The 26,456-nt window shown below is 38.9% G+C and overlaps 1 protein-coding gene across 2 annotated transcripts in view; it reads left to right on the top strand.

The window, feature by feature from the left end:
* SCML2 (Scm polycomb group protein like 2) overlaps positions 1-26,456 on the top strand; it is a 121,897-nt gene that overhangs the window by 37,206 nt on the left and 58,235 nt on the right. For both annotated transcript variants that reach the window (XM_055393546.2, XM_088833773.1), the window contains 3 exons: positions 321-555; positions 7,147-7,235; positions 18,062-18,305. In XM_055393546.2, coding sequence (XP_055249521.1) covers positions 321-555; positions 7,147-7,235; positions 18,062-18,305 — 568 coding nt within the window. The remainder of the gene's footprint in view (positions 1-320; positions 556-7,146; positions 7,236-18,061; positions 18,306-26,456) is intronic.

The raw sequence follows: 26,456 nt of genomic DNA, 5'->3' as shown, positions 1-26,456 counted from the left end.
GCTTACTTTAAGAGGAAAGGCCTAATCAAATTCTTACATTAGAAAGGCACTCAGGATGCATTTTAGAGGTTGTATTTGGTTTGCCTGGAAGTGGCAGATGAGTGACAAGCAGTGGGCAACCATGTCAGACTGTGTGTCAAGCCAAGGAGAGAGTTTGGAGATCTTTTTCTTAACCCTTACAGCTCTCACTTTGTTCACCAACTGTTGCAACTGTTACTTAAAATGTTCCTCATGTATTCTGGTAACATAACTGACCATTTGATTTTCCTACAGTTAAAGAGTTTTAACAGAATTTTATTTGTATGTGTTTGTGTATATAGTCTAAGATTCCGCCAGCTAATGACTTCAAAGTTGGCATGAAGTTGGAAGCCCATGACCCTCGCAATACGACTTCAGTATGTATTGCTACAGTTGTTGGAGTTACAGGTGCCAGGCTGCGTTTAAGATTGGATGGTAGTGATAACCGAAATGACTTTTGGCGGCTTGTTGATTCTCCAGACATACAGCCTGTTGGGACATGTGAAAAGGAAGGGGACTTACTTCAGCCTCCACTGGGTAAGGATAAACAGTTTTAAAACAGCATATTCTTGCTAATGTAGTGTTCAGTAGAAATAATTTTAACTGACCTTTTAAAAATCTCTTCTCCTGGGCATTCTGGCAAACAGACGGTCAGGTGGGTACTGTGGAGAAGGTTTGAGAAAGTAACTCAGTACCATATGTTACAGTTTCATTTAAGTACATATTTGGCATATGTGTGGCTAAAGGTTCCCCACTCCAGAGCAAGACTCCTTCTGCCTTAAAACTTGAAATGTCAAAAGCAGCTCTGCTAGATTACACATGCAGATTCAGAAACCCTTCTGGGGGAGAAGTTTGTAGCATTTGATATGAGTCACTTCCTCCCTCAGTATTGTCTAAGGAGCCATTCATCCTTTTTGGTATGGGGATTAGCACGGCAGAAGATGATTTTACATTGGGACTCCAGTGTCAGGCTTGGGAATTTCATCACACCTGTGTGGGAAGAAATCATAGTGAGAGAGGTAGGAATCAGTACCTTTAGGTCTTTGTAAAGGAAGAGATTGATGGAACTCTTCAACAAAGGTTTTTAATATAAAATTCTTGATTTTGACCAAGTTTTTAAAAGAAATAAAGTACGTGACCCTAATTTTGTGCAAACATTTTCTGTTTTAATACTTTGCTGTACCATGGTATTTTGTAGAATATAAGTATTTAGTTTATTACTTACACATTCTGAGTGAATGGTGGGTATTGGTTTTTGTTTCTTTTTTACAATGCTAAAAAATGAAAATGCTCTATTATAATGCACAGTGAGACAATGAATTTTTTTTGTCTCCAACTAGTGAAAGATGTTGTGAGAATAAAAAAATTAAGACAATAATAACTGTTCTTTTTAGCAACATCGTTTTATATTGGCTTTGTTCTAATGGTTAACTAATACTAACTTGGTTTAAAATATTTTTAAAAACCAATCAAGTATGTGTTATTCCCAGGAAGATGGTTTAGGATATGTGTGTTTTCTGATTTTCCCCTTTTCTTCATAACATTCACATTTTTTTGTTGCTTATTTTTATAATATCTTAAATCATACAGACTTCTGTAACAGATATACATCTGAGGCTTAGTGCTTCCCTGTTTGGGTTTTATTTCTCTATTGACAGTATGCTAGTATGTGTTTGTATTTTGTTTAAAGGAAGCATAGCTATTGTGATTATCAGCATTTCAGACACATAACCAAATTTATAATCATTCTTTTTTCAAATTACTTTCAGAGTTTATTAATTAAAAATATGAAATACATAGCAATACATGCTGATTAGTATGTATTTTGATACCACATAAAAAATATAATTTTTGCCAATTTGCTCATGAGATGCTTTTGAATAGTTTAGTTTCCATTTTAATATAACACAACTTACATAGTTTTAGTTAATGGCAAACCACTTCAGTATACTTGCCTTGAGAACCCCATGAACAGTATCAAAGGGCAAAATGTTAGGATACAAAATGAGGAATTCCCCCGGTCGGTAGGTGCACAGTATGCTACTGGAGATCAGTGGAGAAGTAACTCTAGAAGGAATAAAGGGATGGAGCAAAAGCAAAACCAATACCCAATTGTGGATGTGACCAGTGATAGAAGCAAGGTCCGGTGCTGTAAAGAGCAATATCGCATAGGAACCTGGAATGTTAGGTCCATGAATCAAGGCAAATTGGAAGTGGTCAAACAGGAGATGGCAAGAGTGAACATAGACATTCTAGGAATCAGTGAATTAAAATGGACTGGAATGGGTGAATTTAACTCAGATGACCATTATATCTACTACTGTGGGCAGGAATCCCTTAGAAGAAATGGAGTAGCCATCATGGTCAACAAAAGAGTCCGAAATGCAGTACTTGGATGCAATCTTAAAAACGACAGAATGATTTCTGTTCGTTTCCAAGGCAAACCATTCAATATTACAGTAATCCAGGCCTATGCCCCAACAGTAACGCTGAAGAAGCCAAAGTTGAACGGTTCTATGAAGACCTACAAGACCTTTTAGAACTAACACCCCAAAAAGATGTCCTTTTCATTATAGGGGAATGGAATGCAAAAGTAGGAAGTCAAGAAACACCTGGAGTAACAGGCAAATTTGGCCTTGGAGCACGGAATGAAGCAGGGCAAAGGCTAATAGAGTTTTGCCAAGAGAACGCACTGGTCATAGCAAACACCCTCTTCCGACAACACAAGAGAAGACTCTACACATGGACATCACCAGATGGTCGACACCGAAATCAGATTGATTATATTCTTTGCAGCCAAAGATGGAGAAGCTCTATACAGTCAGCAAAAACAAGACCGGGAGCTGACTGTGGCTCAGATCATGAACTCCTTATTGCCAAATTCAGACTTAAATTGAGGAAAGTAGGGAAAACCACTAGACCATTCAGATATGACCTAAATCAAATCCCTTATGACTATACAGTGGAAGTGAGGAATAGATTTAAGGGACTAGATCTGATAGAGTGCCTGATGAACTCTGGACGGAGGTTCGTGACATCGTACAGGAGACAGGGACCAAGACCATCCCCATGGAAAAGAAATGCAACAAAGCAAAATGGCTGTCTGAGGAGGCCTTACAAATAGCTGTGAAAAGAAGAGAAGCGAAAAGCAAAGGAGAAAAGGAAAGCTATAAGCATCTGAATGCAGAGTTCCAAAGAATAGCAAGGAGAGATAAGAAAGCCTTTGTCAGCGATCAATGCAAAGAAATAGAGGAAAACAACAGAATAGGAAAAACAAGAGATCTCTTCAAGAAAATTAGAGATTCCAAGGGAACATTTCATGCAAAGATGGGCTCGATAAAGGACAGAAATGGTATGGACCCAACAGAAGCAGAAGATATTAAGAAGAGGTGGCAAGAATACACAGAAGAACTGTACAAAAAAGATCTTCACGACCAAGATAGTCACGATAACGTGATCACTGACATAGAGCCAGACATCTTGGAATGTGAAGTCAAGTGGGCCTTAGAAAGCATCACTACGAACAAAGCTAATGGAGGTGATGGAATTTCAATTGAGCTATTTCAAATCTTGAAAGATGATGCTGTGAAAGTGCTGCACTCAACATGCCAGCAAATTTGGAAAACTCAGCAGTGGCCACAGGACTGGAAAAGGTCAGTCTTCATCCCAATCCCAAAGAAAGGCAATGCCAAAGAATGCTCAAACTACCGCACAATTGCACTCATCTCACACACTAGTAAAGTCATGCTCAAAATTCTCCAAGCCAGGCTTCATCAATATGTGAACCGTGAACTCCCAGATGTTCAAGCAGGTTTTAGAAAAGGCAGAGGCACCAGAGATCAAATTGCCAACATCCGCTGGATCATGGAGAAAGCAAGAGAGTTCCAGAAGAGCATCTATTTCTGCTTCATTGATTATGCCAAAGCCTTTGATTGTGTGGATCACAATAAACTGTGGAACATTCTGAAAGAGATGGGAATCCCAGACCACCAGACCTGCCTCTTGAGAAACCTGTATGCAGGTCAGGAAGCAACAGTCAGAACTGGACATGGAACAACAGACTGGTTCCAAATGGGAAAAGGAGTGCGTCAAGGCTGTATATTGTCACCTTGCTTATTTAACTTCTATGCAGAGTACATCATGAGGAACGCTGGGCTGGAAGAAGCACAAGCTGGAATCAAGATTGCCAGGAGAAATACCAATAACCTCAGATATGCAGATGACACCACCCTTATGGCAGAAAGTGAAGAGGAACTCAAAAGCCTCTTGATGAAAGTGAAAGAGGAGAGTGAAAAGGTTGGCTTGAAACATTCAGAAAACAAAGATCATTGCATCTGGTCCCATCACTTCATGGGAAATAGATGGAAAAACAGTGGAAACGTGTCAGACTTTTTTTTTTGGGCTCCAAAATCACTGTGGATGCTGATTGCAGCCATGAAATTAAAAGACGCTTACTCCTTGGAAGGAAAGTTATGACCAACCTTGATAATATATTAAAAAGCAGAGACATTACTTTGCCAACAAAGGTCCGTCTAGTCAAGGCTATGGTTTTTCCCGTGGTCATGTATGGATGTGAGAGTTGGACTGTGAAGAAAGCTGATCGCCGAAGAATTGATGCTTTTGAACTGTGGTGTTGGAGAAGACTCTTGAGAGTCCCTTGTACCGCAATGAGATCCAACCAGTCCATTCTAAAGGAGATCGATCCTGGGTGTTCATTGGAAGGATTGATGCTGAAGCTGAAACTGCAATACTTTGGCCACCTCATGTGACGAGTTGACTCACTGGAAAAGACTCTGATGCTGGGAAAGGTTGGGGGCGGGAGGAGAAGGGGATGACAGAGAATGAGATGGCTGGATGGCATCACCGACTCTGTGGACATGAGTTTGAGTGAACTCCGGAAGTTGGTGATGGACAGGGAGGCCTGGCGTGCTGTGATTCATGGGGTCGCGGAGAGTCGGACACGACTGAGCGACTGAACTGAACTGTTTTATTTAAATGTTAAAGGTTATTATTTAAAATTATTTTTTTAAGTTTTAACATACATGGAGAAAAGTGTACAGCTTATAAATGAACACGTATAAAAACCAACACCCAAATAAAGAAAGAACATTGTCAGCACCCTAGAAGCCCCATTCCTGCTGATCCCCAGTCATATCCTCCTCCTTTCCAAAGGTAACTGTCCGGACTTCCTAACAAGATGAATTAGTTTTAGCTGTGTTTGAATTTTTTACATGCACTTTGATCTGTGTTTGACTTTAGGCAATTCAGGATTGAGGAAAATGCTAAATTTAAAAAAAGTCATGGTACCTCATGTAATAGGATAAGATGCAGGTTAAGAGAAAGGCATAAGGACCAGAGAATGATTGTCATGCGCTATTCTAACCATAGTGTGGAGAATCCATGCTCTGGATAGCTATTTAATATTAGGTATCACTAGTAATGGGCTTCCCTGGTGGCTCAGAGGTAACGCGTCTGCCTTCAGTGCGGGAGATCCAGGTTCGATCCCTGGGTCGGGAAGATCCCCTGGAGAAGGAAATGGTAACCCACTCCAGTATTCTTGCCTGGAGAATTCCATGGATGGAGAAGCCTGGTAGGCTACAGTCCACGGGGTCGCAAAGAGTCGGACACGACTGAGCAACTGAACAGAACAGAACAGATCACTAGTAATACTGATTTTTTTTAAGAGGGTGTGTAACAACCCTTTACAATTCCCCAGCAACAATTATTTTCCTAGTCAGATTAAGGGTGTTTTGATTCATGATTATTATAAAATGACTTTCTGTCTGAACTTTCTTGTATATTTTATCCTATTGATGGACCCACTGGCAATGTGATTCATGTGCCTCCCTATCTTAGTGCATGTATTCATCAGGGATACATGCCAAGTTCTCACCAACCAATTCTGGCATCAAGGTAGGCAAGTATTGCATGTAACAGATTGCCCCCAGAAAATAGTAATGCTAGCAGACTCCTGCTCCCTGCTGCACATGCCACATGCTGTGATAGTCACCGTTAATTGATGAGAATTCACATGTTGAGTCTATTTTGATAGCATTTGATACAAATCCTAATATAAGATCATTTAGTGTGTGGGGGGATTGCTAAAGTGAGAGCTGTCTTTTTTCCCAACTTAATGCATGAAAAATTTCAAACATATAGAAAAGGTGAAAGAATTTTCCGGTAAACACCCACATACCCACTGCTGCTGCTGCTAAGTCACTTCAGTCGTGTCTGACTCTGTGCGGCCCCATAGACGGCAGCCCACCAGGCTCCGCTGTCCCTGGGATTCTCCAGGCAAGAACACTGGAGTGGGTTGCCATTTCCTTCTCCAGGGCATGAAAGTGAAAAGTGAAAGTGAAGTCGCTCAGTCGTGTCTGACTCTTAGGATGCCCACTATCTACATTCTACCCGTTATCATTTTACTATACTTGCTTTATTGCTTACTTGCCTTTCTGTTAGTTCATCAGTGAATTACATATATATTTTTTTCATCAGTGAATTATATTTTTAAATGCGGTTCAGGATAAGTTATTGACATCAGTACATTTCCCCTAAATACTTTAGCATGCATATCATTAACTAGAGTTCACTGTTTATTTACAGTTTGTTTTTCTTTTGAGGTAAAATTTACATACAGTGAAATGTACCATCATAAGTGTACATTTACTGAGTTTGACAGAAAACTGTCTTCCTGAAAGGAAGTAAGGCAGAGGCTCTGAGGAAAAAGAGGGGCTGGTAGTCTTTTGCAGCCTTTTTACTCTGCATGTGTGGTGGTTGGTGGGGAATGGAACCTCTCCTGGGTTTTGAATTGGATCTCTCCTAGTATTATGGTCCATTCCCAGCATATATGTGTATGTTTGTGAACCCTAGCTAATGGGTTTTTTAAAGTGAAAATTTCTACCCCCACTGTAGCATTCTTGTCTAACAGTACAGTGGATACAGTAGCACTGATTGGAGGGTGCATCTGCTCCTCTAGCCCATTTCCTGCGTTCCTTGATAAGAAAGTCATTCTTTGGAGAAGAATGGTAAATGGAACGTTTTTTTATGCCAGCTTGCTATAATGTCACAGAGAGGCTATAATATCACAGAGAGGCTTTTAAAGAATACCTGCTTTATTTTATAAAATAGGGTACCAGATGAACACATCATCTTGGCCAATGTTCCTCTTGCGAACACTGAATGGATCTGAAATGGCACCTGCAACATTCTTTAAGAAGGTAAGAAAGATGTTATAAAAAGCTTCCATCAACTGGGCTGTTTTTTTTTTTAATTGATTTGGTGGGGTTCTTAAATGCTTTGTCTTCTCTAACATGTGTATCGAAAATACTTTGTAAACTGCTTGATTGGCAAATGTGTTAGTCTGCTCAGTCTGCTGTAGCAAAGTACCACAGACTGAGTGGCTTAAAATAACTGAAATTTATTTTTTCACATTTCTGGAGACTAGAAGTCCAAGATCAAAGTGTCATCAGGGCTGGTTTCTGGTGAGGTGTCTCTTCTCAGCTTATAGTCTAACCTGTGTCCTCACATGGCCTCTGCTCTGTGCATGTGGTGGAAGGAGAGCAATCTCTGGTTTTCCTTTCTTTTCTTGTAAAGACATCCTGGACTTGGAGCCCCACCCTTATGACCTCACTTAACCTTTATTACCTCCTTAAAGGCTTCTAAATATACTCACATTGGGAATTAGGGCTTCAGTTTATGAATTTTGAAAAGATGTAACTCATTTCATAACAGTGGCTTAAACAGAAGTTTATTTTCTCACTTTGACTTTCTCACGCTTCTTGGTTTATAGACAGCCATCTTCTCCTCTTTGAGTCTTTTTTTTTTTTTTAGATGAAAAAGGCCAATTTTATTTATTTATTTGTTTATTTACTTTACATTATTGTATTGGTTTTGCCATACATTGATATGAATCCGCCCCGGGTGTACATGTGTTCCCCATCTTGAACCCTGCTCCCACCTCCCTCCCCATCCCATCCCTCTGGCTCATCCCAGTACACCAGCCTCGAGCATCCTGTATCATGAATCGAACCTGGACTGACAATTCTCTTTGAGTCTTTACATGAGTTACATATCTGTGTCCTAATTTCCTCCTCTTAGGACACTGGTCATATTAGAACCCATCATAATGACATTATTTTAACTTGATTATCTCCTTAAAGACCCTGTCTCCAAATACAGTCTCATTCTGAGGTATTGGATGAAGAATTAAACATATGTATTTTGGTGGGATAGGGGGTGAGACACAGTTCAGCCCGTAACAGCAAATCATAAAAAACGCTCATTTTTCATCACTCAGTAGTCAAAGTGAATTAGTACCTCTTTCTTGACCTCAGATAGAAATGGGTACTTTACTGGAAGCAGATGTTTGTTACTATTTTTTATTTACCTTCAGAAGTGAAACTTCTCAGTTTGCAATGTTAGTCATCTCTTTGATATTGGAGAAAATGATGGGACAAGAAAACTTGACAGTTATTTGGACAGATTTGGTTGCAGAAGTAAAAGAATGTTAAAAACAGTCATCAGAAAGAATTTTTTTATAAGGAAATACTTGTTATATAACAAAGAGGGAAAATTCCAAAAATAGTTTATGCTCTTGAGAAAAAGTTGAAAGAGAGTACACTGTGTTAAGAAGCAGTGAATGAAAGCTAAGTTTTAGTTAAATTATGGGTCAAAATATTTTTCACTCTGTCCTCATTGTTTTTTCAGTTAAATTTTATTATAGCCATTCGTATCAGGAATGGTAAACATTGATTACAGTTTTAAAACCTTTTCAAGAAGATTAAACGTACAAAGATGTGAAAAGTCAATTGACATGATTTCATCATTGCAGAGAAAAATTCTTTGAGTATAGCTTTGAGCAGCATGAAATGCTGTAAGTATCTTGCCTTACCAACAAGGGGCACAAGTGAATGCAGTCCTTTTGGGCACTGTGTAAAGTGTATTTGACGATAGTTAATAACAAAAGAGATGTTTTGTAGTTCAGTCACTCAGTCGTGTCCGACTCTCTGCGACCCCATGAATCACAGCACGCCAGGCCTCCCTGTCCATCACCAACTCCCAGAGTTCACTCAAACTCATGTCCACAGAGTCGGTGATGCCATCCAGCCATCTCATTCTCTGTCATCCCCTTCTCCTCCCGCCCCCAACCTTTCCCAGCATCAGAGTCTTTTCCAGTGAGTCTGCTCATCGCACGAGGTGGCCAAAGTATTGCAGTTTCAGCTTTAGCATCAGTCCTTCCAATGAACACCCAGGATTGATCTCCTTTAGAATGGACTGGTTGGATCTCCTTGCAGTCCAAGGGACTCTCAAGAGTCTTCTCCAACACCACAGTTCAAAAGCATCAGTTCTTCAGCGATCAGCTTTCTTCACAGTCCAACTCTCACATCCATACATGACCACGGGAAAAACCATAGCCTTGACTAGATGGACCTTTGTTGACAAAGTAATGTCTCTGCTTTTTAATATGCTATCAAGGTTGGTCATAACTTTCCTCCCAAGGAGTAAGCGTCTTTTAATTTCATGGCTGCAGTCAGCATCTGCAGTGATTTTGGAGCCCCAAAAAATAAAGTCTGACACTGTTTCCACTGTTTTTCCATCTATTTCCCATGAAGTGATGGGACCAGATGCCATGATCTTGGTTTTCTGAATGTTGAGCTTCAAGCCAACCTTTTCACTCTCCTCTTTCACTTTCATCAAGAGGCTTTTGAGTTCCTCTTCACTTTCTGCCATAAGGGTAGTGTCATCTGCATATCTGAGGTTATTGATATTTCTCCCAGCAATCTTGATTCCAGCTTGTGCTTCTTCCAGCCCAGCGTTCCTCATGATGTCCTCTGCATAGAAGTTAAATAAGCAAGGTGACAATATGTAGCCTTGACGTACTCCGTTTCCTATTTGGAACCAGTCTGTTGTTCCATGTCCAGTTCTGACTGTTGCTTCCTGACCTGCATACAGGTTTCTCAAGAGGCAGGTCAGGTGGTCTGGTATTCCCATCTCTTTCAGAATTTTCCACAGTGTTTTGTAGTAGTCTTTATTAAATACTTATTAGCTTAGACTGTGGCTTTAGAAAAGCCATTGGATCTATTTTAATTATCAGTTTATCAGTTAGTCACATGCCACATGTCACATACATTGGTTTTTCCATTTTTAAAGTTATAAAAGTAATTTATCTTTGTGTGTGTGGAGGAATCAAGCTATATCCTTAACTAAAGTGGAAAATGAGTGTCCATTTATCCTATCCATTCCTTCATTCTACTCTTCTCTCCAAAAAGTTCTTCATGACCTTTATCTGTGCACTTACAAACATATATGGACTTTATTTCTTAAATGTGAATTGGAATATATTCTATGATTTAGTTTTTCCCCTAAAGTGTGTATGCTTTGGAAATTTCCATTTTGTTTCATACATATTTTAGGTTGTATTGCTCTCTTCTGTGGTATGGATTACCATAACTTATTTAACCTCTCCCTAAGGATTAATGTTTAGGTTGTCTCCATATTCTTGTTTAAATCATCTACAGTGGACATTCTTGTATAGAACTTTTTATATAAGTATGAATGGCTACACTCTTATTAATAGAAGTAGAATTCCAATGTTTTTCAAGTAGTGTTTAAATATATTGTTAAATTGCACCTAAAAAGGGTGTTTCAAACTATTCTCCAGTATTAGTGTTTAGATATGTTCACATTCCCATTCCTTTACTAGCACTGAATATTATCATCCATCTTTTAAAATTTGGTGAATCTTTTTTGGAGGTGGGGATGGTAATGGTATCCCATTGTAATTTGTATAGAAGTAATTACCAGTAAAATGGAACTTTCAAAATGTGTTTAATGGTCTTTTATTTTTCTGTGAATTGGCTGATTATAGATTTTGCCTGTTTTTCTATTGGATTTATTTTCTTACTCTTACTTACTTGTGGGGTGCCCTTTCCAGCCAAGCTCGAAACTTGACTAGGAGCCATGTTAAATCCTCACTCCTTCTTGACCCTGCGCTCTGGATAGCCGATTAATTAGGAAGGCCGCCTACTTAACTTGCTAATTATTTCTTTGTTGTGTCTCTTCTTCCTACTTATTACCACTCCTGCAGGCTTTTCTCTTGTCTGGACTATTCAACTAGCCTTAAAACTGCCTCTAACACCCTTACACACAACACTAGAAATATCTGATACAGGAGCCATAGTGCATTATTCCATACTTAAAACTCCTTTGAAGTTCCCATTTGCATTCAGGATGAAATATGTTTGTTAATATGGCCTTTAAGGTACCTTGTGATCTGGTTTACAGTTGCCACTTCTTGCTTTGGATCTTAAGTTCTAAATTGCTTGTAATAGCATGTCCATACCATGTTCCCCTTTTTAAAAGACTGGTTATCTATGGTTCGTTCCTATTTTTCTTAACAACATTCATCTCAGGCATTAAATCCTCCAAGATATCTTCCCTAATTTCACCTCTCTATTCTTATACTTCTGTAGCACTTTGTGCATATGTCAGTCTTTGTAGATATTGGATTATATTATTATTTTCATTCTCTCTTGCTTCCTAGACTATATAGTTCCTTTTGAGAAGTTAATATGACTTTGTATTCTCATTGCCTATCCTAGGTCCTGGTACATACTTATTTGTTCAATGAATGAAGAAAGAATGAGAAGTACAGGAAGGTGAATACTTAGAGAGGGAGAAGATGGGTTTAGTTTTTGACATGTTGAAAAGTAAAAGTATTTAGAATTTAGAAATAAGATTTAGCTTCGGTACATGGATTTAGGATATTTTAGCTTAAATGGTGGTGATAGAAGCCTTGAGCGTGAATGAGCCAGTTCAAAGGCAAAACAGAGGAGAGAAGAGTGTCAAGTTTAGAACCTTGAGAAATACCCACTCACCTTTATAATATTATAAGTACCCATATCAGGAACTTAGTAGAGGTCAGTTAAAAGGAAAGCTGATTCTTGACTGTTTTATAGAGGAAGTTGATCAGTTACATTAGCAAGAACTGAAGACCAACTGAAAAATGTCCTCAGATAGAGTGAAGTTTATAATCCTGAAGGCAGAATATTGTTAGAGTTCATTCCTAATGGCCTCAGTTTACTCTGAAATGGAAAACCGACAAAGGCTAGAGGGGAGGATTCATACATAGACTGAAAGTATACTATATTCCACCACCAAGGCAGAGAGCTTACTATGTGGTTGGGGAGAAAGTCAATTAACAAATAAAATAATAAACATTTAATGAGGAAACATTGGTCTTAAGACAAATGGTAAAGGTTTGGAATAGCTGTCATATGGGATGGGAGAGGGATTGACCTAGGGACATATGACAGTATTTTGGAGGGTTTACCCGAGGACGAAGACTAAGCATGTGTAGCACTGCATGTAATACGCATGTGGGAATTTTCTCCAGCAGTGCTCAGCAGCTAAGTATAAATAGGTGAAGTGGAGGGTGATACTGAACTAAAGTTTGGAGATAATAGAACCAGGACAAGGGGATAAGTTGGTTTAGGGTGCTGAGAAGAAAATGGTGATATGATGCTCTGTAACCTGGATTTGAAAGGATGTGATAGAAGTTGAGTGTTTGGTCTTTTTCTTTACACAGTAGTTCTCAACAGGGGATGCTTTTGGTTATCACAACTGTTGTGTGTGTGGGGTGCTACTTATATCTAGTGAGTAGAGACCAGGGATACTACTAAACATCCTACAATGCACAAAAGAGCCCCCACAACAGAATATTCTGATCCCAAATGACAATAGTGTCATGTTTGAGACACTGATCTGTATTAATTCCTTGGTGATTAATCTAATTCCTGACTTTAAGTACAGTTTATATGCATATGCCTTTCAGATTTATATTTCTGGTCCAGACCTTTTGCTCCCAACTCAGACTTCTATATCCAGCCCACCTACTCAGTATCCCTCCTTGGGGATGTGTCTCAGTTCAGTTCAGTTGCTCAGTTGTGTCCGACTCTTTGCGACCCCATGAATCACAGCACGCCAGGCCTCCCTGTCCACTACCAACTCCTGGAGTTCACTCAAACTCATGTCCATCGAGTCGGTGATGCCATCCAGCCATCTCGTTCTCTGTCGTCCCCTTCTCCTCCCGCCCCCAATCCTTCCCAGCATCAGAGTCTTTTCCATTGAGTCAACTCGTCGCATGAGGTGGCCAAAGTATTGGAGTTTCAGTTTTAGCATCAGTCCTTCCAATGAACACCCAGGATTGATCTCCTTTAGAATGAACTGGTTGGACCTCCTTACAGTCCAAGGGACTCTCAAGAGTCTTCTCCAGCACCACAGTTCAAAAGTATCAATTTTTCAGCACTCAACTTTCTTCACAGTCCAACTCTCACATCCATACATGACCACTGGAAAAACCAAATAGACATCAAACTGCTCAACTTGCAGCCTTTCCCATATCAAGGAATAGCAACTGTCTTTCCATTTGCTTAAGCCAAAAACCTTGGTGATTATTTTTGTCACACACTGCATCCAGTCCATATGGAAACCCCATTTCCTTTATCTTTAAAATATATTTGAAATCCAACTACTTCTTGCCATCTCAGTTGCTGTCAGACTGGTACAAGGTGCCTTTATCTCTCACTTGGATTACTGAATAACCTCTTTATTGATCTCTTTACAGTCTGTTGTCAACATAGCAGCCAGAGTATTCCTTTTAAGACATAAGTGAGATTATATCACTCCTCTCCTCAAAGTCATCCAGGGGCTCCCTGATTTACTCAGGGTAAAAGCCAGAGTTCTTAAGTGGCCTCCATAATTCTATGATATGACCCCTCATTATCTCCCTGACCTTGTTTCCTACTGCCCTCCTACTTGCATACTACATTTTAGTCACACTCTGCTTCCTTGTTCTTTGAACATTTCAGACACGTTTTCTGTTCTAGGGACTTGGTTCCTAGCTGTTGTTTCTGCCTAAAGCACTCTTCCTCTAGATAACTGGCTAATAATCTCCTTCAGGCTTCTGTTCACATGTCACCTTCCAGATGAGGCTCGTCCTGATTTCCCTGTTTATTTATTTTTAAAGAATTTTATTTATTTATTTATGGCTGTGCGTGCTGCATGTTTGTTGCCGCACGGACTTTACTCTAGTTTTGGTGAGCAAGGGCTACTCTCTAGTTGCAGTGTGCAGGCTTCTCATTGTGGTGGTTTCTCTTGTTGCAGAGCACAGGCTCTAGGGCACACTGGCTTCTGTAGTTGTGGCACCTGGGCTCTAGAGTGCAGGCTCAATAGTTGTGGTGCATGGGCTCAGTTGTTCCACAGCATGCGGGATTATCCTGGATCAGGGATCAAACCCGTGTCTCTTGCATTGGCAGGTGGATTCTTTGCCACTGAGCAACCAGGGAAGCCCTGATTGCCCTGTTTATAATCTCACAACCCCTCCCCTACATTGCTCTCTGGATCTCCCTTACTCTGCTCTCCTCTCTCTTTCTGCAAAACATTTATCATTTGTAACATAGAATATATTTTACTTATTATGTTCCTCATCTTTCTCTTTACTAGCATGTGAGCAGTGCACAGGTGGGGTTTTTTGTTTATTTTGCCAGCTAATATTGGGTTGGCCAAAAAGTTCGTTGGTGTTCAGGTTTTTGCAGAAAAACCTGAATGAACTTTTTGGCCAACCCAATATATATCAAGAACCTTCAGTAGTGTCTGGCACTTAGTAGGCACTCAGTAAATATTTGTAAATGAATAAATGAAGGTTAAAGGACTAGAATTCTTGATGCAATAAAAGAAGTAATTGATTAAAAGTAAGGAAGTAGAAATTTAAGGATAGGAGTTTGTGATCAGAGGTAGACTCCAGGAATATAGCTGTAAACTTAGCTATAAAAGACTCCTTCCTTTATGGGGCTTAACTTCTAGTTGAGTAAATTTATAGTAAATTATAATAAATGCATTGTATTATGCTTGATAGTTGTATATGCTAAGGAGAACAAAGGGGTGATATTTTAGATAGTTTAGCAAGGAAGGTTTTGCTGAGAAGGTGCCATTTGAGTGAAGATGTGAAGAAAGGGAGAGAATGAACCTTGAGACTACAAGGGTAAGAATATTTCAGGCAGAAGGGTAATGTAGATAATGCTAAGACTGGCTTCAGTCGGTGAGATATCGGGGAAAATAGCCTGTAAGAAGAACCATATTGTAGGTAAGCAAGAAGGGAGGTTAAAAGGCCATTCTTTGCTAGCCACCTTTTAGAACATAGTCATTTTTTTACAGTAAAAGAAAAGAGAATGATCCCTTTTTATTTAAGCTTTTGCAGATTGTATCTTTGTGTTTAGGAAGTCATTCAAGAATGGGTAATGACAAACTATATTCTTTTAAAACATATCTTAAAGCAACAGTGTATCATTACCTTTTGTTGACAGCAGAGGGAACCATTTTGCAAATTATCTAAATCTGGAAGGAGGTTGGTTTGTGATAAAGCCCTTTCATTTACTATGTTATGAAAAAAGAGTTAAGTTGTTATGAAACAAATTGAAATTTGTTTTCTTCTAGAGCTCTATTAATACTTATTCATGTAAGAAAATTTGATAGGGTATTCATGAAATTTAGAAGAAATAGGGGTTTCCCTGGTGGCTCAGATGGTAAAGAATCTGTCTGCAATGTACGAGACCTGGGTTTGATCCTTGGATCGGGAAGATCCCCTGAAGAAGGGAATGGCTACCCATTCCAGTATTCTTGCCTGGAGAATTCCTTGGATGGAAGAGCCTGGTGGGCTACAGTCAATAGGGTCGCAAAGAGTCAGATATGACTGAGGGATCAGAGAATGCATGGAATGATGAGATGGGTTTAAAGGGGACATTTTTAAAAGGAACCCATCTACCAGATAGGTTTTAAAAATTATATCTTGTTGAAAGAGGTAGTTCAAAGCTTGTTTACTGTTCTCCAGGTGATTTTTTGGTTCATTCATTTAAAAAAATGCGTGCCATTGGGTACAGTGCTGGAAATAACAATATGAAAAAGATCTCAGAGGAGTGAACACATTTTCATAGTTTCACAATTGAAGGCAAGATTGCCTCTTTGGTGGACCTCAAATAGCAGGCATTGTTCAGGGAAGCTTTAAAGAGACCAAGAGAACTGGGCTTTGAGGTGTGGAAGAGTTGGAATTGGCTTGGCAGATGTTGGGGTGTAGAGTGTTCCAGAAAGTTGACAACTTAGACTTAAAATCTAGCTCTGATACTTATGATATAGTCTTAGGCCATTGTACATCAGTTTTATCATCTGTAAGATGGGTAGAATAGCTGCACTGGCTTCATAGGACTGTTGTGAGTGAGAATTAAATGAATATATAGAGAATATTTAAACTCTGCATATACTCAACAATTGAAGGTGGTTGTTTTTGTTCAGTCGCTAAGTTGTGTCTGACTCTTTGTGCCCCTATGGACTGCAGCACACCAGGATTCCCTGTCCTTCACTATCTCCTGGAGTTTGCTCAAACTCATGTCCATTGAGTCAGTGATGCCATCCAACCATCTCATCCTCTGTTGCTCCCGTCTCCTCTGCCCTCCATCTTTCCCAGCATGAGGGTCTTTTCCAGTGAGTTGGCTCTTCACATCAGGTGGCCAAAGTATTGGAGCTTCATAATCGGTCCTTCCAGTCAGTATTCAGGGTTGATTTCCTTTAGGATTGACTGATTTGATCTTCTTGCTGTCCAAGAGACTCCCAAGAGTCTTCTCCAATACCACAGTTCGAAAGCATCAATTCTTCAGCACTCAGCCTTCTTTATGGTCCATCTCTTACAACTGTACATGACTGTTGGAAAAACTGTAGCTTTGACTATATGGATCTTTGTCAGCAAAGTGATGTCACTGCTTTGCCATCCCAAAGGAAAATAAATGCAAGAAGGCAAAGTGGTTGTCTGAGGAGGCCTTACAAATAGCTGAGAAAAAAAGAGAAGGGAAAGGCAAAGGAGAAAGGGGAAGATACACCCAACTGAATGCAGAGTTCCAGAGAAGAGCAGGGAGAGATAAGAAAGACTTCTTAATTGAACAATGCAAAGAAATAGAGGAAATTGAAGGTTTACCTTTATATAATGTGTTTCCTAATATTATGTATTTTCTGATTTCTGAAAGTCTTAATAGAAGAGAAAGTTAACTTTAAATGTTGTTCTAGAGATCTAGGGGGTAGAATTGGCAGGTTGTAGTCTCTGAATGTGAGTGTTAGGGGGAAAGGATGCGTCTAGGGTAGTGGTTCTCAGCCTTGGATGCACAGTAGAATCATCTGGGCAATTACAATGTGCCCTAGGCCCCATGTCAGACCAGTTTTATCAATATCTCTGGCAGTGTCGCCCCAGGAAATTCTAATGTTTAGTCAGGCTGAGAACCACAGGTCTAGGGCCATTTCCAGGTTTCTGACTTGGGAAACTGGGTTGCTGATGGTGCCATTTACTGGGATAAAAAGCAAGAGTGGAATAAAAGAAGATGTTGCTTTTAATGTAGCCCTTGGTCATTAAGGAATGTTTTTAAATATTTGTTTCTGGATTGCATATCATAAATGACCCTAGACTGTGACTTTCATGTTCTTGTATCTACATTTTATATTTTGAGTTTCTTTTTAGATATTATCTGTTACTATTCCTTCTCTTTGGATTTATCTTTCAAAGTACTCTAATTTACATATTTTTAGGTTTGTTTGACTCCCTCTTTTAAAATTTCTTGTTATTGCTTCCTCCCCTTCACCCTGTCTGGCCTCCCAACCACTGCTACCACCACTATTAGAATGCGATGTCTACAAGAACAGAGATCTTGATATTTTTGTTCACCTATGAATGGTAAATTCCTGGTACATAATATGTAATACACATTTCTTGAAAGATGACCATCAGGCTGGTTTTGTTTTCTTCTAGGTTCTTGATTATGCCCCAGAGTAAGTGAGATATTGTAGAGCAGTGTTTCAAAGGGATCTGTGAGAACTGTCTCTTCCTGTATTTAATTGATAAAAATGAACCTTAATTTTGGTTGCTGAAGATTGTAAGAATACAGTTGAGCAAATGCTTCTTAATACATCTTAACAATGAAAACCTTTTTTTTTTTTAATATTTTGGTAGGAACCACCAAAGCCACCTCTAAATAATTTTAAAGTGGGAATGAAACTTGAAGCTGTAGACAGAAAGAACCCTTATCTGATCTGCCCTGCAACTATTGGAAATGTTAAAGGAGATGAAGTTTATATCACATTTGATGGCTGGAGCAGAGCTTTCGATTATTGGTGCAAGTATGATTGTCGAGATATTTTCCCAGTTGGGTGGTGTAACCTTACAGGAGATATATTACAACCACTAGGAAGTAATGGTAAGATAATAACTAACTAATACATGTTCTTTAATATTTTTGAAGTTAGATTTAACTGCTGTTGACATTGAGGGTAGGATGCTGTTGACATTGAGGGTAGGACTTCATGCCCAACTGAGGAACAGCAGGCAGAACAGTGAGGGCACTGTTCAGGTTAGAGAACTCGAGGTAAAAGGTTATAATTAGAATTCTTGAGGGTCAGCACAGCGTCATGGTCTGAATTGATAGACCACACTGGCCAATATGGGCAAAGCTGCAGGTCACATTTACACCATGAAGCTTTGCTGCTATAAGCATTTTGGGGGTGCTTAGCTACGTTTATAGTTGATGTCCTATTTAAAATTACACATGGCATTCCATTGTTAATATCTTGAAGATTTTTTTTAAAGGTTGGGCATAGCAATTGTTATACATGTTTTAAATGATTTTGGTTGATTTTTCAAGTTAAATTGGTGCTTTGATAGTGTTAAGATTTCACTTCTGTAGAGATTTTACTTATGCATGTTAAAATTTTTTGAATATGAAAGCCATCATAAATTAGTATATTATTTATTATGTTATTTCAGTCAAGTGTTTATCAGTTGTAATGCTGTGCTTCCAAAATTGAATACTGTGTTATCTAGCCTAGATGTTTTCTTTCAGGAAAAAGACATCAAAATATTGAAGCTCCTTGGTCACTCTTCCAAGGACATAGACATACATAACCTGGTCTTCTGTGATGAAATAACTGCTGAGATTTAACTGGAGTCTAAGCACAGAACCCAATCATTTGATCCAAGTTAAATGTGAACTTACTAGTGGAATCAAATCTAAATCTACTTAAAATTTACCCCACTGTATTAATTTATACCAGAAAGAAAAGAAAGTTGAGTGTAGGAAATGAATAGGTAACGTGTGTAGAGGAAGGCAGTACATAAATATGAGCATATAGCCATAATATTCTTGTAACTGCTAGTAGAATCTTATGTAATTTGGAACTTTAAGACATCCCATTATTCTACAGTACTACATACCATGATGTTCTTTTTATTAGGTACCTCTTTTTACCAGTTCCCTGCTGTCATAATTTTAGGTAACAGATGTTAATGGTTGATTTTTGTAAAATTTAGTATGGTACAGATTTATGTGCTGCTGCTAAGTCACTTCAGTCGTGTCCGACTCTGCGACCCCATAGACAGCAGCCCACCAGGCTCCCCAGTCCTTGGGATTCTCCAGGCAAGAACACTGGAGTGGGTTGCCATTTCCTTCTCCAATGCATGAAAGTGAAAAGTGAAAGTGAAGTCGCTCAGTTGTGTCCGACTCTTGGCGACCCCATGGACTGTAGCCTACCAGGCTCCTCCGCCCATGGAATTTTCCAGGCAGGAGTACTGGAGTGGGGTGCCATTGCCTTCTCCGATTTATGTGCATATGATTCTAAAATAAGGCATAGTCTCTGCCCTCAAGAAGTTCACCTTCTACTGGGAGAGGGATGAATGGAGGGATAGACTTTTTAAAAAGATACAATACAAAATTAGCAGTGTAAAAATAGAGATATATTCTAGATATGAAGGTGGCCAAAAGACATCTTGGTTTGTTCAGGCTGGCGGTAAAGGTGGTTGGATAAAGGAACGCTTCACAAAAAGATGCATGATGTGAGTATTAAGAAAGGAGAAGGAGTTTGCCAGGCAGAATGGAGATAAAGGTAGGAGATAAAGACATCACAGAGGTGTGAAATTGCACAGTGTATTCTGCAAACTGATGAGTTCAAGTTGGGACATGGTAACTTCGGAAGGTGTAGTCAAGAATGCTATTGTCGTTCAGTATCTGGTTTCCCCCCTTTTTCTCCCCTTAGTAACAGTTTGGCTGCCTAACGTAAAGACTAGATTTGTAGTCTTTTTAGGAGTTAGTTATGGTCTTGACACTTAAATCCTTGTCAGTGGGATAAAAGCACAGGTAGCGTGTTACAGAGAGGTGAATGTACCCTTCTCCCTTCTTGCTTCTGTTCTGCTGTTAGAAATGTGGTTGTTTTGGATGGAGCTCTATCTTGAACTATAAAGTGGGGACCATATTCTAGGCATTTTGAAGTGGAAAGCAGAAAGGAGCCAGACTCTCTGAGAACTTTGTGGAGCAGAATTTTTATACTAACCTATTCCAGACTGGGAACTTCCCTGGTGGCTCAGACGGTAAAGCGTCTGTCTACAATGCGGGAGACCCAGGTTCAATCCCTGGGTTGGGAAGATCCCCTGGAGAAGGAAATGGCAAACCACTCCAGTACTATTGCCTGGAAAATCCCATGGACAGAGGAGCCTGCTAGGCTATAGTCTATGGGGTCTCAAAGAGTCGGACACGACTGAGCGACTTCACTTCATTCCAGACTGTTATTTGAGAGAAATCAACTTCTGTGTTATATAAACCACTATTTTAGGCTTTTCTGTTACTGTTAGCTGAATTTAATCCTAACTGATTGATTCAGGGTAATTTAGGACATCCAGGTGGACATGTCCATTGGATTGATGCACATGCAGGTATGATGCCTACAAGTTAGGTCTTGGTTGACAAAGCGGCTTTGAGAATCATCACGTTCATTCAAATAAGTACTCTTTGTGTCGGGGGGATTATACTTATTGGCAGGGATGGGGGTTGTGGAGTTAAGGCAGCTTACACATCCTGTTGATAGCAATAACTGGTGGAAGTTTTCGGTGTGATTTTTGGTGCATGTGTAACAGAAGGTAGACGAGGACTGACAGAACCTTGTGGGTAAACATTTAAACCAATAATTCTTACACTTAAATCAACTGGGAGACCTTGTTAAAAGGCTGATACCCTGATACTCATGACTTGGTGTTCTGAATTAGTAGGTCTGGAGTGGGGCACCGGTGTTTCCATTGCACATGGTTTCAAGCCCAAACTTTGAGAAGCACTAGAGTAAGAGACGGGTAGATGATAGAATTCTATTTAGGACACTGAGAAACAATACATATAAATGTAGGAGATTCGTTGGAGAAGGAAATGGCAACCCACTCCAGTACTCTTGCCTAGAAAATCCCATGGGTGGAGGAGCCTGGTAGGCTGCAGTCCATGGGGTTGCAAAGAGTCGGACATGACTGAGCGACTTCACTTTCACTTTTCACTTTCATGCATTGGAGAAGGAAATGGCAACCCACTCCAGTGTTCTTGCCTGGAGAATCCCAGGGACAGGGGAGCGTGGTGGGCTGCTGTCTATGGGGTCACACAAAGTCGGACACGACTGAAGTTGCTTAGCAGCAGCAGCAGCAGGAGATTCATTAGATTGATTTCCCCAGCAATGGAAGAGAAAAAGATTTTAAGTAAATAAGTATTCAACACTATCAAAAGTGGCATAATTCTCTCTCTTTATAATGTTCAACTTTTATCTGTCCTAAAGAGATGCATTTCTTGCAGATAGTTGGATTTTTTTTTGCCATTCATCTAGTTTGTTTTTTTAACTGGAGCTTTTAATCTATTTATATTTATTGTAATCACAAATATATTGAGTTTTCAATATACCATCTTATTTTGTGCTTTTTTAATTTATTTTTTATTGGAGGCTAATTATTTTACAATATTATATGGGTTGGTTTTGCCATACATTGACATGAATCCGCCCCGGGTGTACATGAGTTCCCCCTCCTGAACCCCCCTCCCACCTCCCTCCTCCCTTTATCCTCCCTCTGGGTCATCCCCGCACACCAGCCCCGAGCATCCTGTAACATGCATCGACACTGAACTGGTGATTCGTTTCACATATGACAACATACATGTTTCAATGCCATTCTCCCAAATCATCCCACCCTCACCCTCTCCCACAGAGTCCCAAAGACTGTTCTATACATCTGTGTCTCTTTTGCTGTCTTGTCTTGCCTTTTCCATGTTCTAGTTTCTTTTCTTATCCTTGGATTATTTTTTCTTATTCCATTTGTTCCCCTCTTGTTTGGAAGTTATACACTATATTTTCTGTTTTTATAATACTCTAGTAATTTTAACATGTTTTCTTAAAGGAAGTCTAAAATTAATATCTTTATTCTGCATCAAGACAATAAAGAAAACTTAGAATATTCTACCCATTTATGCCTTTCAAATTCATGTTATTACTGTTGTATATTTTAATTATGTATTTTTGTAACCCTATAAACTATGTGTATGTGTGTGTGTGTGTGTGTGTGTGTGTATGCTTCCCTGATAGCTCAGTTGGTAATGAATCCACCTGCAATGCAGGAGACCCCAGTTCGATTCCTGGGTTGGAAAGATCTGCTGGAGAAGGGATGGCTACCACTGCAGTATTCTTGTGGCTCAGCTGGTAAAGAGTCACTTGGCAATGCTGGAGACCAGGGTTCGATCCCTGATTGGGAAGATCCCCTGGAGAAGGGAAAGGCTACCCACTCCAGTATTCTGGCCTGGAGAATTTCATGGACTGTATAGTCCATGGGGTCGCAAAGAGTTGGACATAACTGAGCGACTTTCACTTCACTTCATATATATATATATATACGCACACACACACACACACACATACATACATATATACACATACTGCATCTTCTTAAACCAGCTGTCTGTTGAAGGGCATTTGGATTGTTTCCATGCCTTGGCTATTTTAAATAATGCTTCTATGAACACTGGGTTGCATGTATTTTTTCAAATTAGTGTTTTCATCTTTTCTGGATGTATACCCGAGAGTGAGATTTCTGGATCATATGGTAGCTCTATTTTTAGTTTTAAAGGAACCTCCTTACTGTTTTCCATAGTGATTATACCAATCTGTATTCCCATCAATAGTGTAGGAGAATTCCCCTTTCTCCACACCCTCTCCAGCATTTATTATTTGTAGACTTTGTGTGTGTGTGTTTTCCCAGTAGAATTTTATTTTTTTTTACAGTTTCAAATTTACTTTTTAAAAAAATTTATTTTTTTATTGAAGGATAATTGCTTTACAGAATTTTGTTGTTTTCTGTCAAACCTCAACATGAATTAACTATCGGTATACATATGTCCCCTCCCTTTTAAACCTCCCTCCCATCTCTCTCCCCAGCCCACCCCTCTAGGTTGATACAGAGCCTCTGTTTGAGTTTCCTGAGCCATACAGCAAATTTCCTATTTTTTAAAATAGCTATTTTACATATGCTGATGTAAGTTTCCATGTTACTTTTTCCATGCATCTCACCCTCTCCTCCCCTCTCTCTGTGTCCATAAGTCTATTCTCTATGCCTGTTTCTCCGTTGCTGCTCTGTAAATAAATTCTTCAGTACCATTTTCCTAGATTCCATATATATGCATTAGAATACGGTATTTATCTTTATCTTTCTGACTTACTGCACTCTGTATAATAGGTTCTAGATTCATCCATCTCATTAGAATGGACTCAAATGTGTTCCTTTTTATGGCTGAGTAATATTCCATTGTGTATTTGTACCACAGTTTCTTTATCCATTCATCTTGTCAGTCGACATCCAGATTGCCTCTGTGTTCTAGCTATTGTAAATAGTGCTGCAGTGAACAGTGGGATACGTGTGTCTTTTTAAATTTTGGTTTCCTCAGGGAATATGCCTTGGAGTGGGATTGCTGGGTCATATGGTGGTTTTATTCCTAGTTTTTTAAGGAATCTCTATACCATCTTCCATAGTGGCTGTATCAATTTACATTCCCAACAACAGTGCAAGAGGGTTCTCTTTTCCCCACACCCTCTCCAGCATTTATTGTTTGTAGACTTTTTGATGATGGCCATTCTGACTGGTGTGAGGTGATATCTTGTAGTAGTTTTGATTTGTATTTCTCTAATAATGAGCCATGTTGAGCATCTTTTCATTTGTTAGCCATCTGTATGTCTTCTTTCAAGAAATATCTGTTATGGTCTTTTTCCCAGTTTTTGATTGGGTTGTTTGCTTTTCTGGTATTGAGTTGTACGAGCTGCTTGTATATTTTGGAAATTAATCCTTTGTCAGTTGTTTAATTTGCTGTTATTTTCTCCCATTCTGAGGGTTGTCTTTTCATCTTGCTTATAGTTTCCTTTGCTGTGCAAAAGCTTTTAAGTTTAATCAGGTCCACTTGTTTACTTTTTTTAAATTTCTGTTACTGTAGGAGGTGGGTCATAGAGGATCTTGCTTTGATTTATGTCATCAAGTGTTCTGCCTATGTTTTCCTCTAAGAGTTTTATAGTTTCTGGTCTTCCATTTAAATCTTTAATCCATTTTCAGTTTATCTTTGTGTATGGTGTTAGGGAAGTGTTCTAATTTCAGTCTTTTACATGTAGCTGTCCAGTTTTCCCAGCACCATTTTTGAAGAGTCTGTCTTTGCCCCATTGTATAGTCTTGCCTCAAACTTTGTCAAAAATAAGGTACCCATAGGTGCATAGGGTTTATTTCTGGGCTTTCTATCTTGTTCCATTGGTCTATATTTCTGTTTTTGTGCCAGTACCATACTGTCTTGATGACTGTAACTTTGCATTATAATCTGAAGTCAGGAAGGTTGCTTCCTCCAACTCCATTCTTCTTTCTCAAGACTACTTTGGCTCTTCGGGGTCTTTTGTGTTTCCATATGAATTGTGAAACTTTTTCTTCTAGTTCTGTGAAAATGCCATTGGTAATTTGATAGGGATCACATTGAATCTGTAGATTGCATTTGGTAGTATGGTTATTTTCACAATATGGATTATGCCTACCCAGGAACATGAAATATCCCTCCATCTGTTTATGTCATCTTTGATTTCTTTCATTAGTGTATTATAATTTTCAGTGTACAGTTCTTTTGTCTCCTTAGGTAAGTTTATTCCTAGATATTTAATTCTTTTTTGCTACAGTGGTGAATGGGATTGATTCCTTAATTTCTCTTTCTGATTTTTCATTGTTACTATATATAGAAATACAAGTGATTTCTGTGTATTGATTTTGTATTCTGCAACTTTGCTTAAATTCACTGATTAGCTCTAGTAATTTTCAGATACTATCTTTAGGGTTTTCTATGTACAGTATCATGTCATCTGCAAACAGTGAGAGCTTTACTTCTTTTCTGATCTGGATTCCTTTTATTTCTTTTCCTTCTCCAATTGCTGTGGCTAGGACTTCCAGAACTATGTTGAGTAATAGTGGTGAAAGTGAACATCCTTGTCTTGTTCCTGATCTTAGGGGAAATGCTTTCAGTTTTTCACCATTGAGAATAATGTTTGCTGTAGGCTTATCATATATGGCCTTTACTGTGTTGAGGTAGGTTCCGTCTATGCCCATTTTTTGAAGAGTTTTAATTATAAATGGGTGCTGAATTTTGTCAAAGGCTTTTTCTGCATCTATTGAGATTATCATGTGATTTTTATATTTTTATATTTGTTAATATGGTATATCACATTGATTGATTTGCGTATATTGAAGAATCCTTGCATCCCTGGAATAAACCCAACTTGATCATGGTGTATGAGCTTTTTGATGCGTTGCTGAATTCTGTTTGCTAAAATTGTGTTGAGGTTTTTTGCATCTGTTCATCAGTGATACTGGCCTGTAGTTTTCTTTTTTTGTGCTGTCTTTGTCTGGTTTTGGTATGGTGGCCTTGTAGAATGAGTTTGGACATGTTCCTTCCTCTGCAATTTTTGAGAGTTTTAGAAGGATAGGCATTAGCTCTTCTCTAAATGTTTGATAAAATTCTTCTGTGAAGCCATCTGGTCCTGGGCTTTTGTTTTTTGGGAGATTTTTGATCACAGCTTCAATTTCAGTGCTTATAATTGGGTTGCTTATAATTTCTATTTCTTCCTGGTTCAGTCTTGGAAGATTGAACTTTTCTAAGAATGTCTGTTTCTTCCAGGTTATCCATTTTATTGCCATATAGTTGTTCATAATAGTCTCTTATAATCCTTTGTATTTCTGTATTGTCTGTTGTGACCTCTCCTTTTTCATTTCTAATTTTGTTGATTTGATTCTTCTCTCTTTTTTCTTGATGAGTCTGGTTAGAGGTTTGTCAATTTTGTTTATCTTCTCAAAGAACCAACTTTTAGTTTTATTATCTTTAGTAGTGTTTCTTCCATTTCTTTTTCATTTATTTCTGCTCTGATCTTTATGATTTCTTTCCTTCTACTAATTTTGAAGTTTTTTTGTTCTTCTTTTTCCAGTTGTTTTAGGTGTAACATTAGGTTGTCTCTTCAATGTTTTTCTTGTTTCTTGAGGTAGGACTGTA

The sequence above is a fragment of the Moschus berezovskii genome, chromosome X (assembly GCF_049115385.1).
Source record: "Moschus berezovskii isolate FMDL1 chromosome X, NW_MosBer_1.0, whole genome shotgun sequence".
Taxonomy (NCBI): domain Eukaryota; kingdom Metazoa; phylum Chordata; class Mammalia; order Artiodactyla; family Moschidae; genus Moschus; species Moschus berezovskii.
This window is presented reverse-complemented; position numbering and strand designations above follow the sequence as displayed.